This window comes from Pecten maximus, chromosome 5 (assembly GCF_902652985.1).
Source record: "Pecten maximus chromosome 5, xPecMax1.1, whole genome shotgun sequence".
NCBI classification, from domain to species: Eukaryota; Metazoa; Mollusca; class Bivalvia; order Pectinida; family Pectinidae; genus Pecten; species Pecten maximus.
This window is the reverse complement of record NC_047019.1, coordinates 2,511,010-2,533,335: the sequence shown is the minus strand read 5'-3', so window position 1 is coordinate 2,533,335 and position 22,326 is coordinate 2,511,010. Positions and strand designations below refer to the sequence as shown.

Here is a 22,326-nt window from a genome sequence, read left to right as displayed (position 1 = left end):
GACACATTATTACTGCCGAGTCTGTACCCCGACTTCTCTATATGATCACAGGTCACAAAGACACGTTATTACTGCCGAGTCTGTACCCCGACTTCTCTATATGATCACAGGTCACAAAGACACATTATTACTGCCGAGTCTGTACGTATACCCCGACTTCTCTATATGATCACAGGTCACAAAGACACATTATTACTGCCGAGTCTGTACCCCGACTTCTCGATATGATCACAGGTCACAAAGACACATTATTACTGCCGAGTCTGTACCCCGACTTCTCGATACGATCACAGGTCACAAAGACACATTATTACTGCCGAGTTTGTACCCCGACTTCTCTATATGATCACAGGTCACAAAGACACATTATTACTGCCGAGTCTGTACCCCGACTTCTCGATATGATCACAGGTCACAAAGACACATTATTACTGCCGAGTCTGTCACAAAGACACATTATTACTGCCGAGTCTGTACCTCGACTTCTCTATATGATCACAGATCAAAAAGACACATTACTGCAGAGTCTGTACCCCGACTTCTCGATACGATCACAAGTCACAAAGACACATTATTACTGCCGAGTCTGTACCCCGACTTCTTTTATTGCAATGTCACAATAGTTTCGACTATTTCACACATCACAAAATTGTTTCCATCATTTTTATTGAATGATCATTATTGCATCAGGCATGTGTACACAATGAAATTGGTTTATTACATTATAGGTATGTTATACATGTTTTCAGAAATATCAGCTTTAATGTTGTCTTTGTGATTATAACACAAACTTGGTTCATCCATTATTGAATTTGTTAAAAATTGAATAGTTCAACAAAAATAACTGGAAAAAAATTAACTGAACAACACAAAAATGATAAATTCAAACTGTAATCAAAATTGTAATCATTGTAAAACCATTCAACATGAAATCCACGTCTTAAGTATGAAATGAAATTTTTTTTTTCTCTCTCTCTTTTTTTTCAAATTTATTCTAAAGGATATCTTGGAGGGCTGCATTTGATAATTATAAGTTACTGAAGATTTAAACCAAAAATACATCATCTGAAAACAAGAACAAATATACCAGACATCATAAACAAAAAGAATGAAAACAATACAGCTGTGTTTAATTTACATTAATGATTAAAGAATTGTGGATACATGTATATATCATAATAATTGTTTGGAGTGACAATACATGTATTGATTAGTACTTATTATTCTAGTCCTTTACATAAACATACATGATAATCACTTATCCATTAAAAAGTGCTAAATATAAGCCCCTGTTACAGACAGACCATAAGAAGAAAAAGCTTCATAAATTTAAAGCAAAGAAGGAAAAAATTCCCTACTACTCTGGAAAAATGTATGTATGTGAAAAACATACCAATCTCCCCTTCGACATACATTGATAAAAATATGTACAAATTTTATATCTAGATCTTTCACACACTTTCTTTTGAGATGCCTTACATTCCTTTCTATTGAATGGTATATCACCAGTAAAGACATGACTTAGGTATACATATATAGGTATAATAGGCGTATCAATACATTCCTTTCCAATGAATGGTATATCACCAGTAAAGACATGACTTAGGTATACATATATAGGTATATTATAGGTGTATCAATACATTCCTTTCCATTGAATGGTATATCACCAGTAAAGACATGACTTAGGTATACATATATAGGTATAATAGGCGTATCAATACATTCCTTTCCATTGAATGGTATATCACCAGTAAAGACATGACTTAGGTATACATATATAGGTATACATATATAGGTATAATAGGCGTATCAATCAGTGTGTAGGATTTAATTGTCTGAAGTAATTTACATTTTACTAGTACAATATCGTTATTTTGAATATTTATCATAAAAATACACTGTTATCAGTACAATAACACCTGTCAAATAACTTTTGTCATAGATGTGCTGGTTTGTGATAACACCGAGCAGTGCTGTGATCAATACGTTCCCATTTTTTCATTTCTGACATCGTGACTAAGTTCATGACATCACATGCATTGTGTGGCGTTGTGACACCAAAGAAGCAGGAAATGAAAATACCTCTGTTTTAAGTATTTCAAATCGGTCTCATAAATTTGTAATGATATGTATACAGAATCTTACATGTCATAATCATATGATTAACAAACTAAAGAGGCCCTGCATAGGCCTAAACGGTCATCTGACAAACACTTACAGCAGGAACACACACCCTCAATCAGAAGGGCTCAAACCAGCGTCCTTACTATCAATTGTCTGTTCATGCAGTGCTGCCAGTAATATCTCGGATCAAATTTGGTTTTTATCATTTTGGCTTGAAAGAGGATCCGGAGTAGCATCAATTAAAGCCAAATTTCAGCCCAGCCATTGTTCTGGGCCTTATCCCTCTGTACCCAGGGGGGAGACCAGCCTCATTTATATAAAACATGATTGTCCTTCCCCAATGATTTTTAGCAGCAAATTGGATGTAATCTACCTAAGGATTAAGGAGTAGAGGTTTTAAAGCAAAAATTCAACAAAGTTCCCCTTTTGCCACTTGGGGCCCCAGGGATCAAACCAGTCTCATTTATATAAAATATGATAGCCCTTTCCAAATGATGTTTCACACCAAATTTGGATGTAATCCACTCAAGGGTTAAGGAGGAGTAGGGTTTTAAAGCAAAACTTCACCAAAGTCCCCTTTTTAGAGCCTGCCCCACTGTCCTCAGGGGTCAGACCAGCCCCATTTATATAAAATATGCATATATGATTCACCCTCCCCGATGATTTTTCAAACCAAATTTGGTAGTAATCTGCCCTGGGGTTAAGGAGTAGTGTTTTGAAATAACAAGAGGCCCATAGGTTTAACGGTAACCTCAGTTTTGATATATTTTAGCATATTTGACCCCTGGGACCTTGAAATAAGGTTGAGATCTTTCATTTGTTAACAGTAGTTATAGCACTTTTAACCATGAATGCTACAGACCCAGTATCAGGTCTTTGGGCCTCTTGGTTATCAAGAAGAAGGTTTTTTTAAAGATTTAAGCATATTTGATCCCTAGTGACCTTGAATGAGGGTCAAGATCATCCATTTGAACATATTTGGTAGCCCTTCATCCCTCCCAGCATACTACAGACCTAATGTTGGGTCTCTGGGCCTTTTGGTTATCAAGAAGAAGTTGTTTAAATTTTCCATAAAACTTAAAAGCTTGTCACATTTAGCCTTGCCAGAGGCTCATTAAAATGTAAAATTCCTGGATTCAATATATAAATCTTATATGAAATGGAAGCCCACATGAGGTCACCTGTATTGTACTCATGATGAAAATAGTGAGGATTAAGTTAGCAATTCAATATACAGTACAGTACAAGTTGTTTCAACACAGAGAGATAAAGCAATGGCCATGGGATTGTGTTGAGCAGGGTAAAACACAAGGAAAGGCATCAGTGACAATAATAATCCTACCAAGGTATCAGTTCCAGTGGTTTAAAACATAACTACTAGGTTATAGTGGGAACACGAGCAACTCAACAAGATCACCTGTCTAAGTAAAGCAGTCTGAGGGTTAATATTACCAGATCTTCATCTCAAATATCTGTTGTTATAGGGCCTTTATACTGTCTCATCTGAAAATTGGTTAAAGTTTTTATTATCATTTTGGATTGTTGGGACCATTTTGCATTGAATTGGATTGAACACTGATCACTTAGCAAGAACATTTTCTGGATTATAATGTAAATTTTGGAATTATTCCTACCAAGAAAATACTAAAGTCTATAATCTATGTTTGTGATTTGAGGTAGCATGCACAACTGTGAAAGGTTAAAATACTTAGGTTACACATGAAACACAAATTTTGAAAAGTTGGGTCCACTACATATAACTCCATTAAATTTACAACAGATCGGTAATATTTCCACATACAATTTTCATTTGCGGGAAAAGACGAAGGGACTTCGATTCTTCAGCTAAAAACAAGGGTTCAACGATCAAGCAACATGAATGTCACTGCATGCAAAAATGTTGACATGCAGCCACGAGAAGCCGGGAAGCTGCAGTAAATGAATCATAGAAGGAGACCAAAGTCACATCTACTTACTGGGAGTTCCAGGAAAACTGATCAGTCATAAACCTTCTGGAGCAAGAGAGCCGAGTGTTAAAAATATCTTCCTTACTTGTTTACATAATGATTTCAATTTCGTTTTTTACACTCGAAAACACCATATTGAAACTCCTAGCTCCCAATTTGTCTTTAATACTTCTGTTTTATATAATTACCACATCTATAAAATGTTACGCTCTAATGGTGCAATCCTACAACAATTGAAAAACAAGTAAATTTTATTAAGTAATTAACAATACAACAAAAATAAAGAAAATTCTCACACTTGATATTTTAGTCGTCAAAAATGCTTCAATTGCATTGGATACAGTAATTGACCAATGAAGGCCTACAGTGTCACCCTGTTTCTCAGCCAATCAAAAACTAAGAAAAAGTTGTTAAAAAAGAGGGCAACCAAATAGTGTCTCAACTGTTTTATTTTATCTTTTATCAAGTATATTGAACCATAATTCAAGAAAATCCTCTATCTACAGTTGCAAAGATGTGCACATGGTGTCATCAAGATAATCTCTACAAAATGAAATGTACAAAAAGAGTAGTTAAGACAGTTTTTAATTATCAATATATATACAGTGGACCCGCGATAATCTGGACACTGATAGTCCAGAAATCTCATAATCCAGACAGAAATGTCCAGGAACGGATTTTGGTAACGTTATTTGTTATTCAGATTCCGAATCTGGAACTCCATTTTGGGGACGGAATATAATTTCATTAGTAATCCAGACGATTTTCCTCACCACATGGAGAAAAAAGTCTTGGTCAGTCACCTGTGTTGAAAGCATAAGGTGAACAGCTAGCTCGCTTGACACACCGAGTAGTCATAGCAACCACTGTGAGGTCTTAGCCCCATGCTCAGTTTTTGTAATGGTCCGTATACTTTGCTTTTCTATACAGGGAATTAATTTTAAGGATTATAGTGATAGACTGGTCTTGTTTTGTTTCAAATGTAAAGCAGATGATAACTAAGATATCCACAAATGTTATTCCGTAGTTAGTACGTGTACGAATCATAAACTAATAATAAACATAACCAAGATATGATTATAGCTAATATACAGAAAGAATATCTGTAATATAATTCATATTTATAATTCATACTAAATGAAATTTTGATATTATTTAAACAGAAGGTATTTCACAAAGACATCGGCATGTAACATCGACATACTGAATTTTTTTTTTATATAACACAGTTATTTCAGGTTTTTTAACATCGTAAAAATCACAAAACATGGACTGTTGGTAAGTCGTTTATTTCAGGTTTTTAATCTATATAAAAATCCCAAAATGTGGACAATACTTTGGTGAAAAATGAGAAAATGTCTTTATACTGGTCTCACTATATATAGCTATACAACACACAACAAAATTCTGCACAGCATTTTTCAGAAACTTCAGTTAAAACATATATATCTTCATCGTCATAGCTATACAGAAGCCGCTAATGGGTAACTTAAAAATATAATAACTTTCACTGAACATGATTCCTCTTAAAAAATCATTTATTTCCAATATTTAGAAGGAAAAAAAATGTAAACAAGGGAAATAACTCTTTCGCGACAGATTTATTTACAAAGTCAACAAAATTTGGCAGTGACAGACAAACTCTGAATTCGGATTATTGAGGGTCCACTGTATATAAGTGTCTCGAGTTTTACTGGAACAACACAGTGATAGTAGTCCAATATGCCTAATAGTCCCGAGAGTAACGATTTCAATATGCCTAATGGTCCGAGCATAACAGTTTCAATATGATTTTTTCTACTAGTGCTGTAACGATACGCTTCCCTCACGATACGATATGTATCGCGATACTTGTCTCACAATACCATACATATAGTACATTTACAGCATGCCCCATTAGTTTATCCTGTCAGGGGTAAAATGTACGTGTATCTCTCCTCTGAAAATTGGAGGGATACAAACATAAATCCAGGGGTACTAGCATTAATTCACTTACGAAGGTTACTTATTTGTACAAATTGAGCAATCACATATTACAGCTGTAATAATAAAAACGCTTATAAAGTTTACTTTAAAAAAATATGTCCCTGTTATATTATTAGCAATTAGGTATGTTGACATTGATTGGGTTAATATATGTTTTACAAAGATGAATTGTTTTCCTCTAAAATTATTTAATTTAAATCTTTTTCTTTTTTTTTAAATCTAGCATTCTACTCAATTTCCAATTGATCTGGGGCCTGTTCATTTATGCGGACATGTTAATAAAGGCCTTGGAAGTCTTTGTCAAATCTCGTCTGAAAGCAATATAAAATCACCATCCCAGCATGCTACAGACCCAATATCAAATCCCTGGGCCTCTTGGTTATTGAGAAGAAGTCATTTAAAAGGTTTTAGCCTATTTGACCTCTGTGACCTTGAATGTAGGTCAAGGTCATTCATTTGAACAACTTGGTAGCCCTTCACCCCAGTATGCTATTGTAATGTCTAATGTAAGACACTTTCATAAACTACAATTTTTTTCAAGAGTGTTATCATTTTAAAACCCATCCTCATTATGAATCATATGACCCTGGCTGTTGTGAGGATATTCAATCCTTCAAACCCAAACAAACAAATTTTAAGATGTAGGTCTTTGTCTAAATACGCATACACCCCAACTTTAAACTTAATTTCATTACAAAACAAGAAGCATGTATCACTCACCTGGTTGGATTTGACCAAACATCAAAATAATGTTCATGTTCAATTCGTTCATAGCTTTATGTGTTGATGGCGAACAATGTTATTTATGATTGGTGTAAAGATATAACCCAGAAACGAAGTCAAGACTCCCTAGGGATGTTAAAAGAACCCAGGGATTGTTTTTACAACATGATTGTGTTTATAGGAACTAAGTCCCTTAGGGTGGGGAAAGACCCCAAGGCCTACAAGATTGTGTTTATATGGTTACAATTATAGTGTGGGGATTTCAACGTCTCAAAAATATAACTAAGAAACTAAGTCTCTAGGGGTGGAGAAAGATACCAGGGATCTTATAAAAAGATTGTGTTTATCTCTTGGAGCCCATGACCAACGATGCTTTAAATGGTCATAATGAGGGGATCACTACATTTGCAAAAATACAAGTAGCTATTAAAAGGACCTACTTCTATATGCCCCACCCCTCTGGCCCAAGTTCCATTTCCTCTTAAGGATTTTTCTGACCATATTTGATTCAAATCCATTCAGTACTGTGACAAGTATCAATTTAAAGGACTTTCCCCTATTTCCCGTATTTGGCCCCACCCCTCATGGAGCCAATCATTTTCTTCACTTGACACTTGTTTTTATTGCACAGATCTAAAAGTCATTCAATGTCAATACTGACAATACTGGATTCTTGCATGCCGTCCATTCAAAGATAACAAAAATGGAGTATAAAATTATGAGATGAGTACAACAGACATTTGTGACACAGAACTATTACTTACTGTCCCATGCCCGCCATGTTGTTAACACTGCTGTCCAAGTTATTGCGAAATGCTGCCATTTCTACGTCCAGATTACTCTCTTCCACTCAATGCAGAATTTTTGCTATGGCAATCACTCCTGTAAATATATAACTAATCACTAAATCAATTGAAAAAAGTAATATGAAAATCATTCAAGTCTCCTTTTTATATCAACACCAGCAAATGATTGAATATATATAGTCCATAGAAATTGGATGAGTTTATTAAATTAATATGCGAAAACAATTATTACAATATTTTATTGCTGTAGATCTACAAGTGCAGTAACTGATTGCGAAGCTCACCAACAGCAGCAATCACACTATGCACTAATTTTTTTATGTATGTATAAGCATGTTATTTTGAAATTATACGTCATGGCAATTTCTTAGTTATTGATGTTGTGTCATTAATTGCATTTATTAACCATCAAAGTTCCACAAAATGGTAAAATGCGAAAATCACACTAATTTTTTTTGCATGATTTTGCCATTACATCACTCCTAGACCTCTAATGAATGTATAAACCAAATTAGAAGGAGGTGATGTATACGTGTGTACATTTGGACTTACAAGCTTTCCAAAAACTTACCCTAAAAACTTTAAAAGTCTTGGGGTGAGACGCCAAGGCCAGGGTACAGCATTTGCTCACCTTTACTCATAACTGATGAGCTAATAATTATTGTAAAAGACTACTTTATCCCGAGATTCTGGGGATTCTAATACAAGTTCTACTGTATATTACAACACTTTTCGATTTAATAATTTGTAAAATTGTGCATGATTCATTAGGGCTTTTCACCAATTGTTGAAAAAACCTATTGTTCCTGTTCTGTTTATATTATTATTCTGCACTCTATTTTGTCCAAACAACTTCAAAATGGTAAGATCTAGATGTACGTCTATGACATTTTTTCTTACATTGTATGGGATATATGTCCGGAATGCCATTTTCAATGACTGTGTTGTGAATGTATGTGACTTTTCTAAGCGAAGGAGTTTATGTCACCTTGTTCCGAAGGTGATGTTCGACTGTGCGTGACTACAATCGACGTAGTCTACAATTGGTCAAGCTCGTATTAGGAGGTATTTTATGCACTACTACTTGTGTGATCGTAGACTTCACCTGCCATCGTCGGCATATTATATTCTGTTGTATATTATATTCAGTCATCTTTCAAAATTTGTTTTGCAATTCAAAGTGGTACCATGGCATATACTCCAATCATGTAGTTTCGGGAAATTTCCGTGCAGATTTTGTGTCTTTTCCTTTTTAACGTCTCCCATCTTACGTAGAAGGGACTGGACCCAAGATTTTGTCAATTCCACTGAACCTCCATATTCCCGTAGTAATTGCCTGTTTTTGTTTTTAATTATCCCTTTCGCAGCTCTATTGATTATTGGAATAGTGACTATGTAGGGTTCACCCTGGACCCAAAAATCATGGGCCATTTTGACAAGATTTCAGATATCGTATGGGCCAAAACATAGAAATTTGAAGAAATTTTACTAATACAATATTTTTCAGGTAGAATGTTCGGTATAAACACGGCCCGTGATTATCTTACCCATACACAGTCAATGTTTGTAAGCCTATCGGTATGCAGTGATCACTATTGCCTGTTTTAGCGTGGCGGCTCTCATCAAACCACAATGAATGATTTTACAAGTACATTGTATAGTGTGTTTTTGTCTTATCTTTATATATACTTTAGCCATTTCCTTCATTTACATCCATGTACACATCAGTTTGTAAACACGGCACACATGTTTGCGCCCTTTAGTGCTCATATTTATGCAACTTTGTATACACAGATAATGTTTGTGTATAATATTTTAAATGTTTTGTGATATTCTTAACTCATTTACTACCTATGCATGTTACCTTAACATAAGTAATTGGTGTAAAAGGCTAACACTAGGCGATGCAGGATTTTGGGACATACTAATAACTGGAGTGGTGTGTGTTTTCCCCAGAGCCCCAACTCATCCTACTACATTAATTTATCAGTAAACATTTGAAAATGATTCATTGTTGACGGTCAAGTTTTTGTACAGTCTATTTTGACTCTCAGGATTTTGATTTGAGGATTTCAGAGCCGAGAGTCACAGACTCTGACATTTTAATCCTATTGGATGCCCTGTGTTTAAAAGGTGGACATGAGGGCAAGGGAGGGAGAGGCATCAGCAGGAATACGAGAGGGAGAGATTTCAAGATTGAGCATCAGGGAGACTAGTGCAATGGATTCAAGCAAGAGTGTTGTTATATATTGTACTGGACTTCGATCTATTGAAGTTCTTGAATACAGAATTAAGAACATGGAACTGTGGATACGGTGTTCTGTTTAAACCCTGGATTTAGGGAGTTCATGGCCCACATTTGTGAAAATACTCGGGTACTGTAGCGGCTTCCAGAGGAACAACGGATAGTTATAACTTATGTAGTAGGACGAGTCAGGGCTCCGGGCGTAACACACACCGCTCCGGCTATTAATATATCCCGAAGTACCGCATCGCCTAGTGTTATCAACCCAGGTTCGGTTAGGTTCTAACACTTGTCGGAGATTGAAGAGATGACAAACTACATAATTTTAAAGTTAAGGATATTTAATATGGGTCGATGAATTATGTACAGATGAAAATACGCTCACACACAAATAACTATATACATTATATCAGCTCACGGACCCCTCCCTTGGTCATGATCTTACAGGAGCGTGACTCCCGCGTCACCTAACATTATGCCTAAGTTTACGTACCCCTCTGCTGCTACTATAACTATAGCAAACGTCTACCAAGCTAAGCGAAGGCCTGTTGGAATGTGGCACACCTCCGGAAACAAATATGTTCGACTGCCCACTGAGCGAGCCAGACACCCGAATATATACCCGAGATTACGCCCCAGGCATGCTCGTGCGAATTTTATAATCAGCTGGAACTGGATCTGCGACAATAACAGGGTCAGCCAGACATGACCTGGCGACCTCACAATCCCCTCGATCGTCGTCGAGCTGACTGGTAACAAGATACATATAATATTTAATACGTTGTTTTTACGATGCCTAGTTTTAAATGAGTCCCTGAAATCCTCTCCTACTACACTTATATAGGCTTATAGTCTTCACACACGTTACATTTCGCTAGTCACTTTAATTTGAATATCCTTAAAAATCGTGCGAATAGTTAATAGTACGAAACTTTTACATGATAAATGCTGATGATCTAATGCTTTGAGTACATGTTGCAGGGCTGTTCCTAGACTGATGGCCTATAATGCCATTATAAATGGACGATTTAGTAATTTTTGTCAACCTTGACCTTACTCCCAAAACTAAACAACAGAATGAGAGTCACAGTTCCGCTATACACTGAGCAAATGCATTGGTATTTTGAAGATATGCTTACCATTTAAAAAAGAACACTCCAGCAAGGAAGTGTTTCACGATCTGATCAGATAAATGCTGCAATCTATTCACAAAACCGGTGTTCTTCGTCGTTGACGCATCGGAACTCTTTTGTATTGAAGATTGAAATTTAGTAAGGAACGCGCTGCCACCTAGTGAACATTATTTTCATATCGGTAAAAATGCGGTTCGAAGCCCAGCAGGTGTCTAGTAGTCTACAGGTTTTTTTTATTTATTTATTTTTTTAATTTTACTTACCCCCCTTTCCAATACAATATCTAAATTATGTTCAAATACATATATTATATATTCTATAAAGCATAACTGTACACATTTGTTTTTGAACATTTTTTTTACAAAATGTACATACATTTCATAAATGAAAACATTTGGCTATTATATGAAAGTAAGAAGTGATCAATATTCCAATGCCTCACTGTGTAAGATATAAATGATCCGAAGAAAACTATGTCAGGTAATTAGCAGTTGACTTATTTCAGTACGTGTGACTCCATCCCCCAATTTTGCATCATATTATTTTGAATCACTCACTAATTCGCAATATAATGCTGATCTCATATCATAAAACCGTCACAATATCCTAAGGTACTCTATATGTTTATCAAGAAAGCAGTATCTATACATCTCGTCAGCAGAAAGGCTGTGAGACAATAGTGTAGCGGACGTAAAATCCGTTAAATAAATAAATGAATAGACATTGGAGACCAAAAAGTGTACATGTATAGTCCAGAAGTAATCAAGAATTATGGTAGAAAATGTGATTATTATTTATTTCAAATGTCCAGTGTTGTGATATAAAAATATGAAACAAATACGTGTATATGTAAATTAAACACTTCAATATGAGCGATTTATCAATATATCTTTTTAATCGTAGACGAGACTTTTTTTTCTGTATCAAAAATGTTGTCCCCATCATTCATCTTTTTTTTTAATGTACAAAACTGTATTTGTACAACTACTACTGTGATAATTGAAATGAAACTTTGTACGTTTATTCAGGGACATATATAGATTTTTTTACGTCCCTGGTTTATTAGAATAGTTAATAATATTGTTTCTCCTCCTTGATGTATTTGTGATGAAATAGTACCGTGTATAGTGTTGACTACCAATATTACCACAATATATAATATACAGTAATGTAAATATGTTTATCTATATAGATACATTACATCGTAAAAGAGAATAAAGTTGGTGAATGGGAGGGGTTTGAGAAGTGCCCCCTTGAACACTGGGTCCGTACCCGAACCTAACTCGTCCATCACGTGACCTTTTAATCACGTGACTACATTGTCTATATATAACGCAAGTTTTTGTGGCGCTTAGTTACAAAGTTGGATCCCCCAGGAAACCTTGTTGCCTCCCTTTAGGTTCTAAAGTCACAATGGAAATTCATTAATATAACGAATGTTAAAATGTCTTGCATTAAATACACATACCTAGGAAAATGATGTACCGGGTTTATTACATATCTAGAGTGACATTATTGTCAGTCTCGTTTTCAGTAGCGTAAGTATTATCGGGCAAAGTACTACACGTGAAATCGAGATATCATTATCATTTCATTTTTTTTTTCGGCATAGCCGTATAATATTCTTTTGTCCACGGAAATGACGCGACAGGTGGCGTTACTGGTCAAGATGAAGTATGTGATTGGTCAATGTAGCGGTAAATGCAAAATACAGATATGCAGTTAAAAACGGAACAAAGTTAAGATTAAATGCAAGCTGAATAAGTTATAATGTAAATTATAACAATTATACACAACGAGAAAACTTTTTTTCAAATATTTTTTTTATGTGTTTGTGTGTATTTCGGCACAAATTGCATGAAACTTGTAGAAAAAATTATCTGATACTTTCTCAATTAAGAAAAGTAAAATAAGCGCCTATACCATCTATTTTAAACGTACATGTAGTGAATGAGCGAATAGTGAAAATTGGAGATAATATCTCATTTACATATTTAAATTGCTCATTTAACGATATGAACTATACTCAGAGATCGACATAGCGAGGATATTGTATCATAATTCTGGGTGATAATTACCAGATACAAGTGCCTATGCAAAAGCTTTTGACACTGGTCTATTTGTACTCCAATAATAATATTAGAGGTTTACACGACAGGAAACTTTTGACAGGCTGTCATGTAACCAATGTAATCAGGTGAAATAAGACCTCATATACGTATAGGAGTAGTCTATTTGTAGCAGGCGATATAAAACTCATGACATGTAACCCATATAAAGTGTCAGTATTGCAGTTTATTATGAATTTAATTTTTGATCAAATACTTCTATATCCTCTCTAATTTTTTTAATTCCAAGCGTTAATCTATCTGCTGCACGTTTCACTACTTCTGCATCGGTCCCAGAGACACGTATATGACCATCTTTAGTTCCTAACACGGAGAAATTAAGTCCCATGTCTGATCTGATCTTGTCTATGTTCTCTCCATTTTTACCAATCAACAATCCACAGATCCTGTAACGAATGTCCTCGTCTTCGTCAGTAAAGACGTTCTCGTAGTCCTTACTATGAATTTCTCTTTTTATTTTGTCGATATGTGGTGTGATTAGTTCAACCGCTTTCTTAACCACTTCAGCGTCTTTTCCAGAGACCAATATGTGGTCAGCATCTATCTGTTGTATGAACTTTGAATTTGATTCCAGTTTGTAATATAAATTTATTCATGGGGGCTAGATCCCGACCTGTGGTACAATTCACTAAAAGATTGCAAATAAATATTCACAAGAGAAATTATGACGCGGGAAGGATGTCATAATTAAATATTTCTGCCTAGGCAAAATTATTTTTGCCTAGGCAGAAATCGAACTTTGCCAAGGCAAAAATAAAATATTGCCTAGGCAAATATATTTCTGCCTGAGCAAAAATAATTTTGCCTCGATTTCTGCCTAGGCAATAATCGAAACAAAATTATTTTTTCCTAGGCAAAAATCGAATATTGCCTAGACTGAAATATTTTTGCCTAAGCAATATTCGATTTTTTCCTAGGCAAGAAATGATTTTGCCTAGGCAAAAATATATAATTATGACATCCTTCCCGCGCCATAAGAAATGAACACAAACTTTCCCAACTTATCACAGACCTTATCTTCAATAAATCGATTTGTATGCGATATATTATAATGTTCTATCTAGGCATAGCAACTTTAGTCAAACCGATTGTTTAGGCAACTGATATATATGGTCCTCGATCATGGCTGTAATTCAGGGAAATATAAGGGACATACACGGAGAAAATGATGTAACTATCTTATAAGGGACATAGACGGGGAAAATGATGTAACTATCTTATAAGGGACATAGACGGAGAAAATGATGTAACTATCTTATAAGGGACATAGACGGGGAAAATGATGTAACTATCTTATAAGGGACATAGACGGAGACAATGATGTAACTATCTTATAAGGGACATACATAAAGAAAATGATGTAACTATCTTATAAGGGACATACATAGAGAAAATGATGTAACTATCTTATAACGGGGACATACACAGAGAAAATGATGTAACTATCTTAAAAGGGACATACATAAAGAAAATGATGTAACTATCTTATAACGGGGACATACATAGAGAAAATGATGTAACTATCTTATAACGGGGACATACATAGAGAAAATGATGTAACTACATGTATCTTAAAAGGGACATACACAGAGAAAATTTTAAGAGGTTTTATACTAGGGAGAATCAATTTACTTGACCTGAAAAAGTCGTAGTTACGGGAGGTAGCAAAGACAATGGGATACAAATATTTGCAGACATTTTCACTTCCAATCCCCCATGCAACAGTTGACACTCTGTTGAATGTCGTGGAAATGTCACAGAAAACTAGACAGTAGCGGTTTCCCACATTCTATTACAGATTAACAGTAATATTCCTTGATTAGAAACCTGACTGATATCTATGTAAATGGGAAATGCCAACGAAATAGTTCTGCAAAAGAAGAGATATTGTGTCGGTGAAGGGTTTGTACGATGTACATCAAGGTATTGTTTTGAATATGGTTTCGGTGGTTTTAAGATGATGCCCTGTTTTTCTTTTTTGGCTAGTTGCAGTTAAAGTGAAAATTCAAATAAAATGTAAAAAGAATAGAAATAATCAATACTTCATACATTGAGTGCTGACTGTAGTTCGTCACCGTTTACCGGGGCGGTTGGAGTGTCCGGCGGAGATAATTGTCGGGATTAGTATATAGAGGTACTGACTTGGGTAGGGATTAGTACTGGGGAGGGGTGAACTGTACTTAGTCTACCTGAGGAGACAAAACAAGAGTTACCTCCTACATTTTTGTCAGGGAATGAAGTAAAATTCAATTCATCCCAGTACTTCACTTTTATTTCTTCAAACAAAATTAATATGTGAATGTTTAAAATAGTCTGAAACGTATTTAAACAAATTTGTTGAACATGAAACGGCTGCAGCGATATAAAAATATATCGAAAATATATGTACATATAGGAAAATCGATTTCCTTTGGTATAAATGTGTAGGTTTTTGCAAGAACAACTGCACTTTTATTTCCAAGCACAGGTGCGAATATGTACCGCTGTGTAATCAAAGGTCCCCTAAGCCCCAATTGGCCTTTCCTATGCTTGACGTGATGCAAATGTAAGGTGATACAGTGTACTAACACTATGATGCAGTATTAGTACACTGTATCATCTACAATCTACTTTTGCATATCCTCCATTGAATGAAGGCAGCCGTTGGAGTTCCTACTTAACTATTAAGTGGGTGTTTTCATTCATTGGAGATGTCCTGTAAGGAAAGGATGAGGATAAGAGTGTGAAACAGTCGCTGTTCGTTTTATAAGATTTATTATTTTCAACTCGTGTAACAAGAGGTACTATATACAATATAATTGACGCCAAAACTTTCTAAATCATTTGATATTTCAGACAATATAGTCATAGTATACAGAAACAGTATGACATAATTATCACCATATTAAACAAGGCATAATCATACCTACAAATAACGGAAGGATTTTCTGTAAAAATACTGCATATCCAGTCCAGCAAGATCCTGGTGCAGAAAATGGACGACATCTCCAACCTCCGTTTGCTTTACTTTAACTTTTACCCATTCAGGATTCAAATTGCCTTGAAACTGGGAATTCCATATATACATGTACATTAAACCGCATTCGTTTAAAATGTTTTGTATAAAACCTAAAACAGCCAGGTTAATTAAGTGATTGACTGATTATCTAAATCAGTACCAGCGTAACTGGAAGGTCAAAGGTTATTAGCAATCTTTATACATTTACCAAAACTTGTCAATTCTTTAGGGCTATTTGTATAAAGCAATTCCTCTCATTTGTACACACTTGGATTTGTTACAAAATAACTTTTGGAGAAGGTATTTCTTAAATTTGCAAAACAAGGCCACGCTAATACAAAAAGGAACTCGTCTTCAATATCATTCATGTCACCTATATGACAAACTCTTTGGTGTCGCTCAATGTTATGATATCTACCCTTTTCAATATTTAGAGTGTGTGATGATAGTCGAATTTTAGTTATTTCTCTCAAGTGATATGGACTTTTTCAGATAATTCTGTAAACTATAACTGTTGTAAACATGTTGATATAAAATTCCTTTAGAGGACAATATATTTTTTTCTACACACTCTTTCATATAAATCAAAACTTCTTTCCTTTGTTATTTGAAGATCATTAATGTCAACCTTTTGCGATTCCCATTTATATCCAAAACCTATTCTATATAATTCTTCCTTGATATTCAACATCCATCTATCATTTTGCATTTACCGCTACATTGACCAATCACATACTTCATCTTGACCAGTAACGTCACCTTTCGCGTCATTTCCGGGGACAAAAGAATATTATATGGCTATGCCGAAAAATTATTCCAACGTTGGAACACAACTGTATTTGATACATATATCAATAGCATTTTATGTACATATTATTTTTTTGTAATAAATTGCTTGGTGTACGTAAAAGTACAAGTAACGATGTGGTTTATCTTGAAGTAGGTAGGTATCCATTAAGAGTGCTACGAAAAATTAGAATTATGAAATATTGTATGAAACTGAGAAACTCCCGAAATTATATTTCACAGTCTTGCTATGACGACATGTTAGAAAAATCCGAAGACCTGTTTCTTTGGAAGAAATTTCAGCTCGCCCCGCAGGAACCATCAGCATCAGAAACAAGTCAAAATGGTACAACAGATGTAACAAAGCTCCCTGGTGGTTGTCAGAATTGCAAAATGCTTACGCTAACATTTTAGAGCATTCAGGACATTAAAGATCAATGCCAAATTTATGCATTTTATATACAAAATTTGCAAGATATATGTATATATGAGAGGTTGAAGCAAATTCTAAATAGTACACAAAACTTAGTTTTGATATCCAACGGTTTACACAAAATATGGGAAAAATGAAAATAAATCCAAATAATTTCAAAATTAGTTGTCAAATAAAAAAGATGCCAGATATACATATATACTAATATAGAATTAAAAAACTTAATATAGACTTAAAAGTGTTTCGATAAGTTTAATAAAAAAACGCTAAGTCCTAAACATAGGAAACTTAAATCAAAAGAAAAAAATAGAATAATTCAATAATATTTTTTGTAACTTTACTCTACTAAATGGTTATTAACTTGATTCCGGTTTGGCGTCCCCCACCTCTCTTGTCTTGATCAATCAGTCTATTTGGTATTGTACCTTCAAAATAGAGCAAATTATTTTCTAAATTCTCCGAATTTTCTTCTGTTTATCTCTCCTACCATTCCCTTTTACAATACATATTTATTTTATACAATTCAGATTATCTTTTTTATACTAAACATATTATATTTTTAGATATGTCTCAAGTATACGTATTTGCTTTTTTGCAGTTAGACGTACATGTAAAACCATTTCAGGTAAAAGTAGATTTCAATTGATTCCACGAGGAAAAGGGGTATCTGAAAGCTATACACATGTCAGACAATCTAACAGCTATATTCAAACTATATAGCATTGTTAGATCTCCTATCCCTTAAAATGTATTTCTTATCTTATATAAGATATGTTATCGTGATAATTTAACTCATTCCATTATATCAATTATACACAACGAGAAAAACTGTTTCTTCAAATATTCTTTTTATGTGTGTGGGTGTGTGTGTGTGTGTGTGGGTGTGTGTGTGTGTGTGTGTGTTTTTCGGCACAAATTGAATGAAACTTGTAGAGAAAATAATCTGATACTTTCTCAATTAAGAAAAGTAAAATATGCGCCTATATCATCTATTGTTAAACGTACATGTAGTGAATGAGCGAATAGTGAAAATTGGAGATAATATCTCATTTACATATTCAAATTGCTCATTTAAATATGATTTAAAATTTGGGCATAGTAACATTTAATTTTTTTTACTGGGGTTTGATCTAGCCCACCATCCTCCCTTTGGTGCCATTCCTATAAAGGACTACTTACAACCGGAAACCAGGGTGAAGTCTGATTTACATATTTGTTACTGTTAATCTTAAAACGAATTATAAAACATTAACTAAAAGAACAGGTCCGGAGTTATATATGCGCATAGAGTACAAAATTCACTATTGGAATTTCCCTCACTACATGACGGATGGTAGGATGCAGAAATGAATCAATACTTTTAAGGAAATCGTTTGCTTTCAAACGTTAGGTGAACGTTACTATACGTTTGCTTAAGAATGTTAGTGAATATAATGAAACACAGCTTTCTGAGCGCAGATAGACACAGAAATCTAATTTTAAAATGTACAGATTTTGATATTATATATGTACCCTTTGTCTGATGTTCAATGAAATTAGTAAATCAATGTATTTTTAAATCATTAGGTTTGCACACCAACGCTGTTACGAATGTTTTGCCTTATATATGAAGGCTGCTAAATAGTGGGATTAACGTCTCCAAACGAGACCAAGTGTGATTTTCCTGGCTTGCCTGGGTTGTCACATGAACACAGTTCCCTGGTAGTTAAGCTTCTGAACTCTGTCCCCTTTCTGAGAGAGTGTCCTAGGCTCGGCTATAACCGGAAAAGGAAATTAATCCTCGTCAATCAACCCCTTTCTGAGTACAATGATGATCGTTATAATTCCAACTTTTAACTTGACTCTAGAACAAATGTCGTGCTATGTTATGACCACCGGTACAGTTGAAAGTTTCATTTATATTAAATTCAATTCGACTTTACCGGAATCGAACTTTTATGACTACAACAGTATTTTTATATATAAATGTATTTTACCTACACATATCGTCATGAAAACATCACCCATTGTCGCAATGATCATCCCAAAATGTCGTGTTACGGTAACGCGACTTAAATACAAGGTTGGTCTCAGGTTTTTGGTCTCGATTTCTTTCTGTTACAGCCCTTCCCACAGGAAAGGTATTGCTTTGCCCAATGGACTATGGTTATGTACGTATGGTTATTGAACACATATTCGGACATTATGTAAACGTGTTCCAAGCATGCAAAATAAGGTAAAGTCAACACAAATTATCATTCTAAGTGCTGTACAAGGCTCGTCGTTTCAAGAAAACAGGACAACGTAACTATTCGGACATCGTTAAATGACGGACTTAAATTGTCCTAACATTTAACTTAACTCATTCACCCCTCATTTCATTTCTTTGCATACACATACAAAATAACTTGGCTACGCGCATGGTATTATCACCAAAATTATTCAAACTGATATCATTTTGTTATCTGTGCTGAAACACATTAGTTCGTTCATTTATTTCACCAGCAGTTTTACATTATAACCACCAGCATTTAAACTATGCCGTTTATCTTTTTTTAAAGATATTTCTTGCATAATCTCACGCTGTACATAAGTGACGTCAATGTCCTGAATGCATGTACTGTATGTGATCCATCAATACTGTCAACTTCTATAGCTACCTTCCTCTCAAATCGGGAATGACCCGCTCGGGACCGCTGACGTCACTTAGGATCTTACAGTTATCAATAATTGTTAGGATTTAGGGAGTTTTATGTAAGGAGGTCTGATACTGTGTGTTATCAATATTTGTGGGGATTTAGGGAGTTTTATGTAAGGAGATCGGATACTGTGTGTTATCAATGATTGTGGGGATTTAGGGAGTTTTATATAAGGAGATCGGATACTGTGTGTTATCAATGAGTGTGGGGATTTAGAGAGTTTTATGTAAGGAGGTCGGATACTGTGTGTTATCAATGATTGTGGGGATTTATGGAGTTTTATGTAAGGAGATCGGATACTGTGTGTTATCAATAATTGTGGGGATTTAGGGAGTTTTATATAAGGAGATCGGATACTGTGTGTTATCAATGAGTGTGGGGATTTAGAGAGTTTTATGTAAGGAGGTCGGATACTGTGTGTTATCAATGATTGTGGGGATTTAGGGAGTTTTATGTAAGGATGTCTGATACTGTGTGTTATCAATAATTGTGGGGATTTAGGGAGTTTTATGTAAGGAGGTCGGATACTGTGTGTTATCAATGATTGTTAGGATTTAGGGAGTTTTATGTAAGGAGATATGATACTGTGTGTTATCAATGATTGTGGGGATTTAGGGAGTTTTATGTAAGGATGTCTGATACTGTGTGTTATCAATAATTGTGGGGATTTAGGGAGTTTTATGTAAGGAGGTCGGAAACTGTGTGTTATCAATGATTGTGGGGATTTAGGGAGTTTTATGTAAGGAGGTCTGATACCACCTTTCCATTCAGGAAAAGTAGTGATAACATCAAGGTGGCGGTTATCTTGACAACTTTAACTTTGGTGTGGCACAGGTTTGGATTTCAATATTACCCTCTATGGACCTAATCCAAAGCTTAGTGCCAAGCACAACTGAAAATTTCATCAAGAGTTGTTAGGCATATCTTGATGAGTTGGTTAACGTTGAAATTCAGAATTAGTTTTTAAACCACGCCATGAAATGCGGCCCATACAGTGTTACCCATGTCCATGTCCCATCCCGTCCCATTCTGTCCCATCCCGTCCCATTCTGTCCCATTCCGTTCTGTTCTGTCCAGATGCAATGTAACTAGCTGATCTCAGGAACTGCTGATGTGATTCTCACCAAACTGTGTAGCAGTGGGGGCACTTATGTCAGACATTTTCTAATTTGAAGGTAGGTTAAAGGTCACAGTGAAGGTCAGCAGGTCAGCAAATGTAATACCAATCGAATGGTCTAGTGAGGAGGAACATACATTTCAAATAACTTAGCTGTATCTTCATTAGTATTAACACAACACAGTTTTATAAAAACTTTAACCAAGCTGTCTACCGACACCAATTTTGGGGCTATAGCAATAGTTCCCCTGGGATTTGTCCAAGGCGACCCAAGGCGAGCTAGAAATGGTGACCATTTTAAATGTCACAAGGCCCAAATTTTGTTTATGAACATTACTACTGTCTATTTATTTTCATCAGTTCACGAGGAGTAGTAATGCCACTATAATAGTATTAGGATGGATGAATGAATGATGCAACAGTTCTTCTGGTCGTAATGGGTAGCTGGGATTTAAGTACAATGTACATGTTTATGTACACACAAGTCCTAGCCTACAAACTAGTGTAAGAACCATTTGATTTTTTTTATTTAAACATATTTTATTGTATCTTAATATATACATGGGAATTGGGCACAAGTTATCAAACTCATATTAAGCCCTTTCCCTAAGAACTATCTTATAGGTAAGTCATCCTATGGTTAGTCATACCTATCTAGGCAATATCTTTCATACAATATAATATATATCAAAGACACAATAAGTAAAACTAATACCTAAACCTACAGCTTAAATAATTTTGAGTACATCTTCCCGAGTCATCCGTGCATACTACAGGTCCACTATCAAATATACAGGTTTATGAGAAGATTTTGTTAAGTTTTAACTTATTTGAACCCCTGTGACCTTGAAAGTAGGTCTAGGTCACTCACTTGTATAAAATTCATATTTCTTCACCCCAGCATGCTACTGGCCAAGCTATCAGGACTCTACCTCTAGGTTAAGGATAATTAGTCCTTTAAGGATATTAACATAATGGTTTGACCCCTGTGACCTTGGAAGTAGACCTAGGTCATTTATTTGAACAAACGTACTTGATAGCTTTTTCACCCTAACATGCTATGAATAAATATCCACTCTCTGGGTCTCTTGGGTTATTTTGAAGAAGCCAGTCATATGAATGAAAAAGTTGAAACTTGACGGACTACAGATGCTGGAAGCATATCACTGCATCTGAGCTAACTTGTTCTTCAGGCAAA

At 35.0% G+C, this 22,326-nt stretch overlaps 1 protein-coding gene across 5 annotated transcripts in view; it reads right to left on the bottom strand.

Moving 5' to 3' along the window:
* The window catches only part of LOC117326842 (CCR4-NOT transcription complex subunit 2-like), a 43,479-nt gene extending 32,372 nt beyond the window's left edge, over nt 1–11,107 (bottom strand). For 3 of the 5 annotated variants that reach the window (XM_033883614.1, XM_033883615.1, XM_033883617.1), the window contains exons 1-3: nt 10,994–11,107; nt 7,568–7,685; nt 4,104–4,139 (exon numbers count right to left, since the gene is read on the bottom strand). In XM_033883614.1, the coding sequence (XP_033739505.1) occupies nt 4,104–4,139; nt 7,568–7,626 (95 nt within the window). In that variant the 5' untranslated portion in view covers nt 7,627–7,685; nt 10,994–11,107. The remainder of the gene's footprint in view (nt 1–4,103; nt 4,140–7,567; nt 7,686–10,993) is intronic. The other 2 variants (XM_033883616.1, XM_033883618.1) reach the window with 2 other exon arrangements.
* Between the last annotated feature and the right edge of the window lie 11,219 nt (nt 11,108–22,326).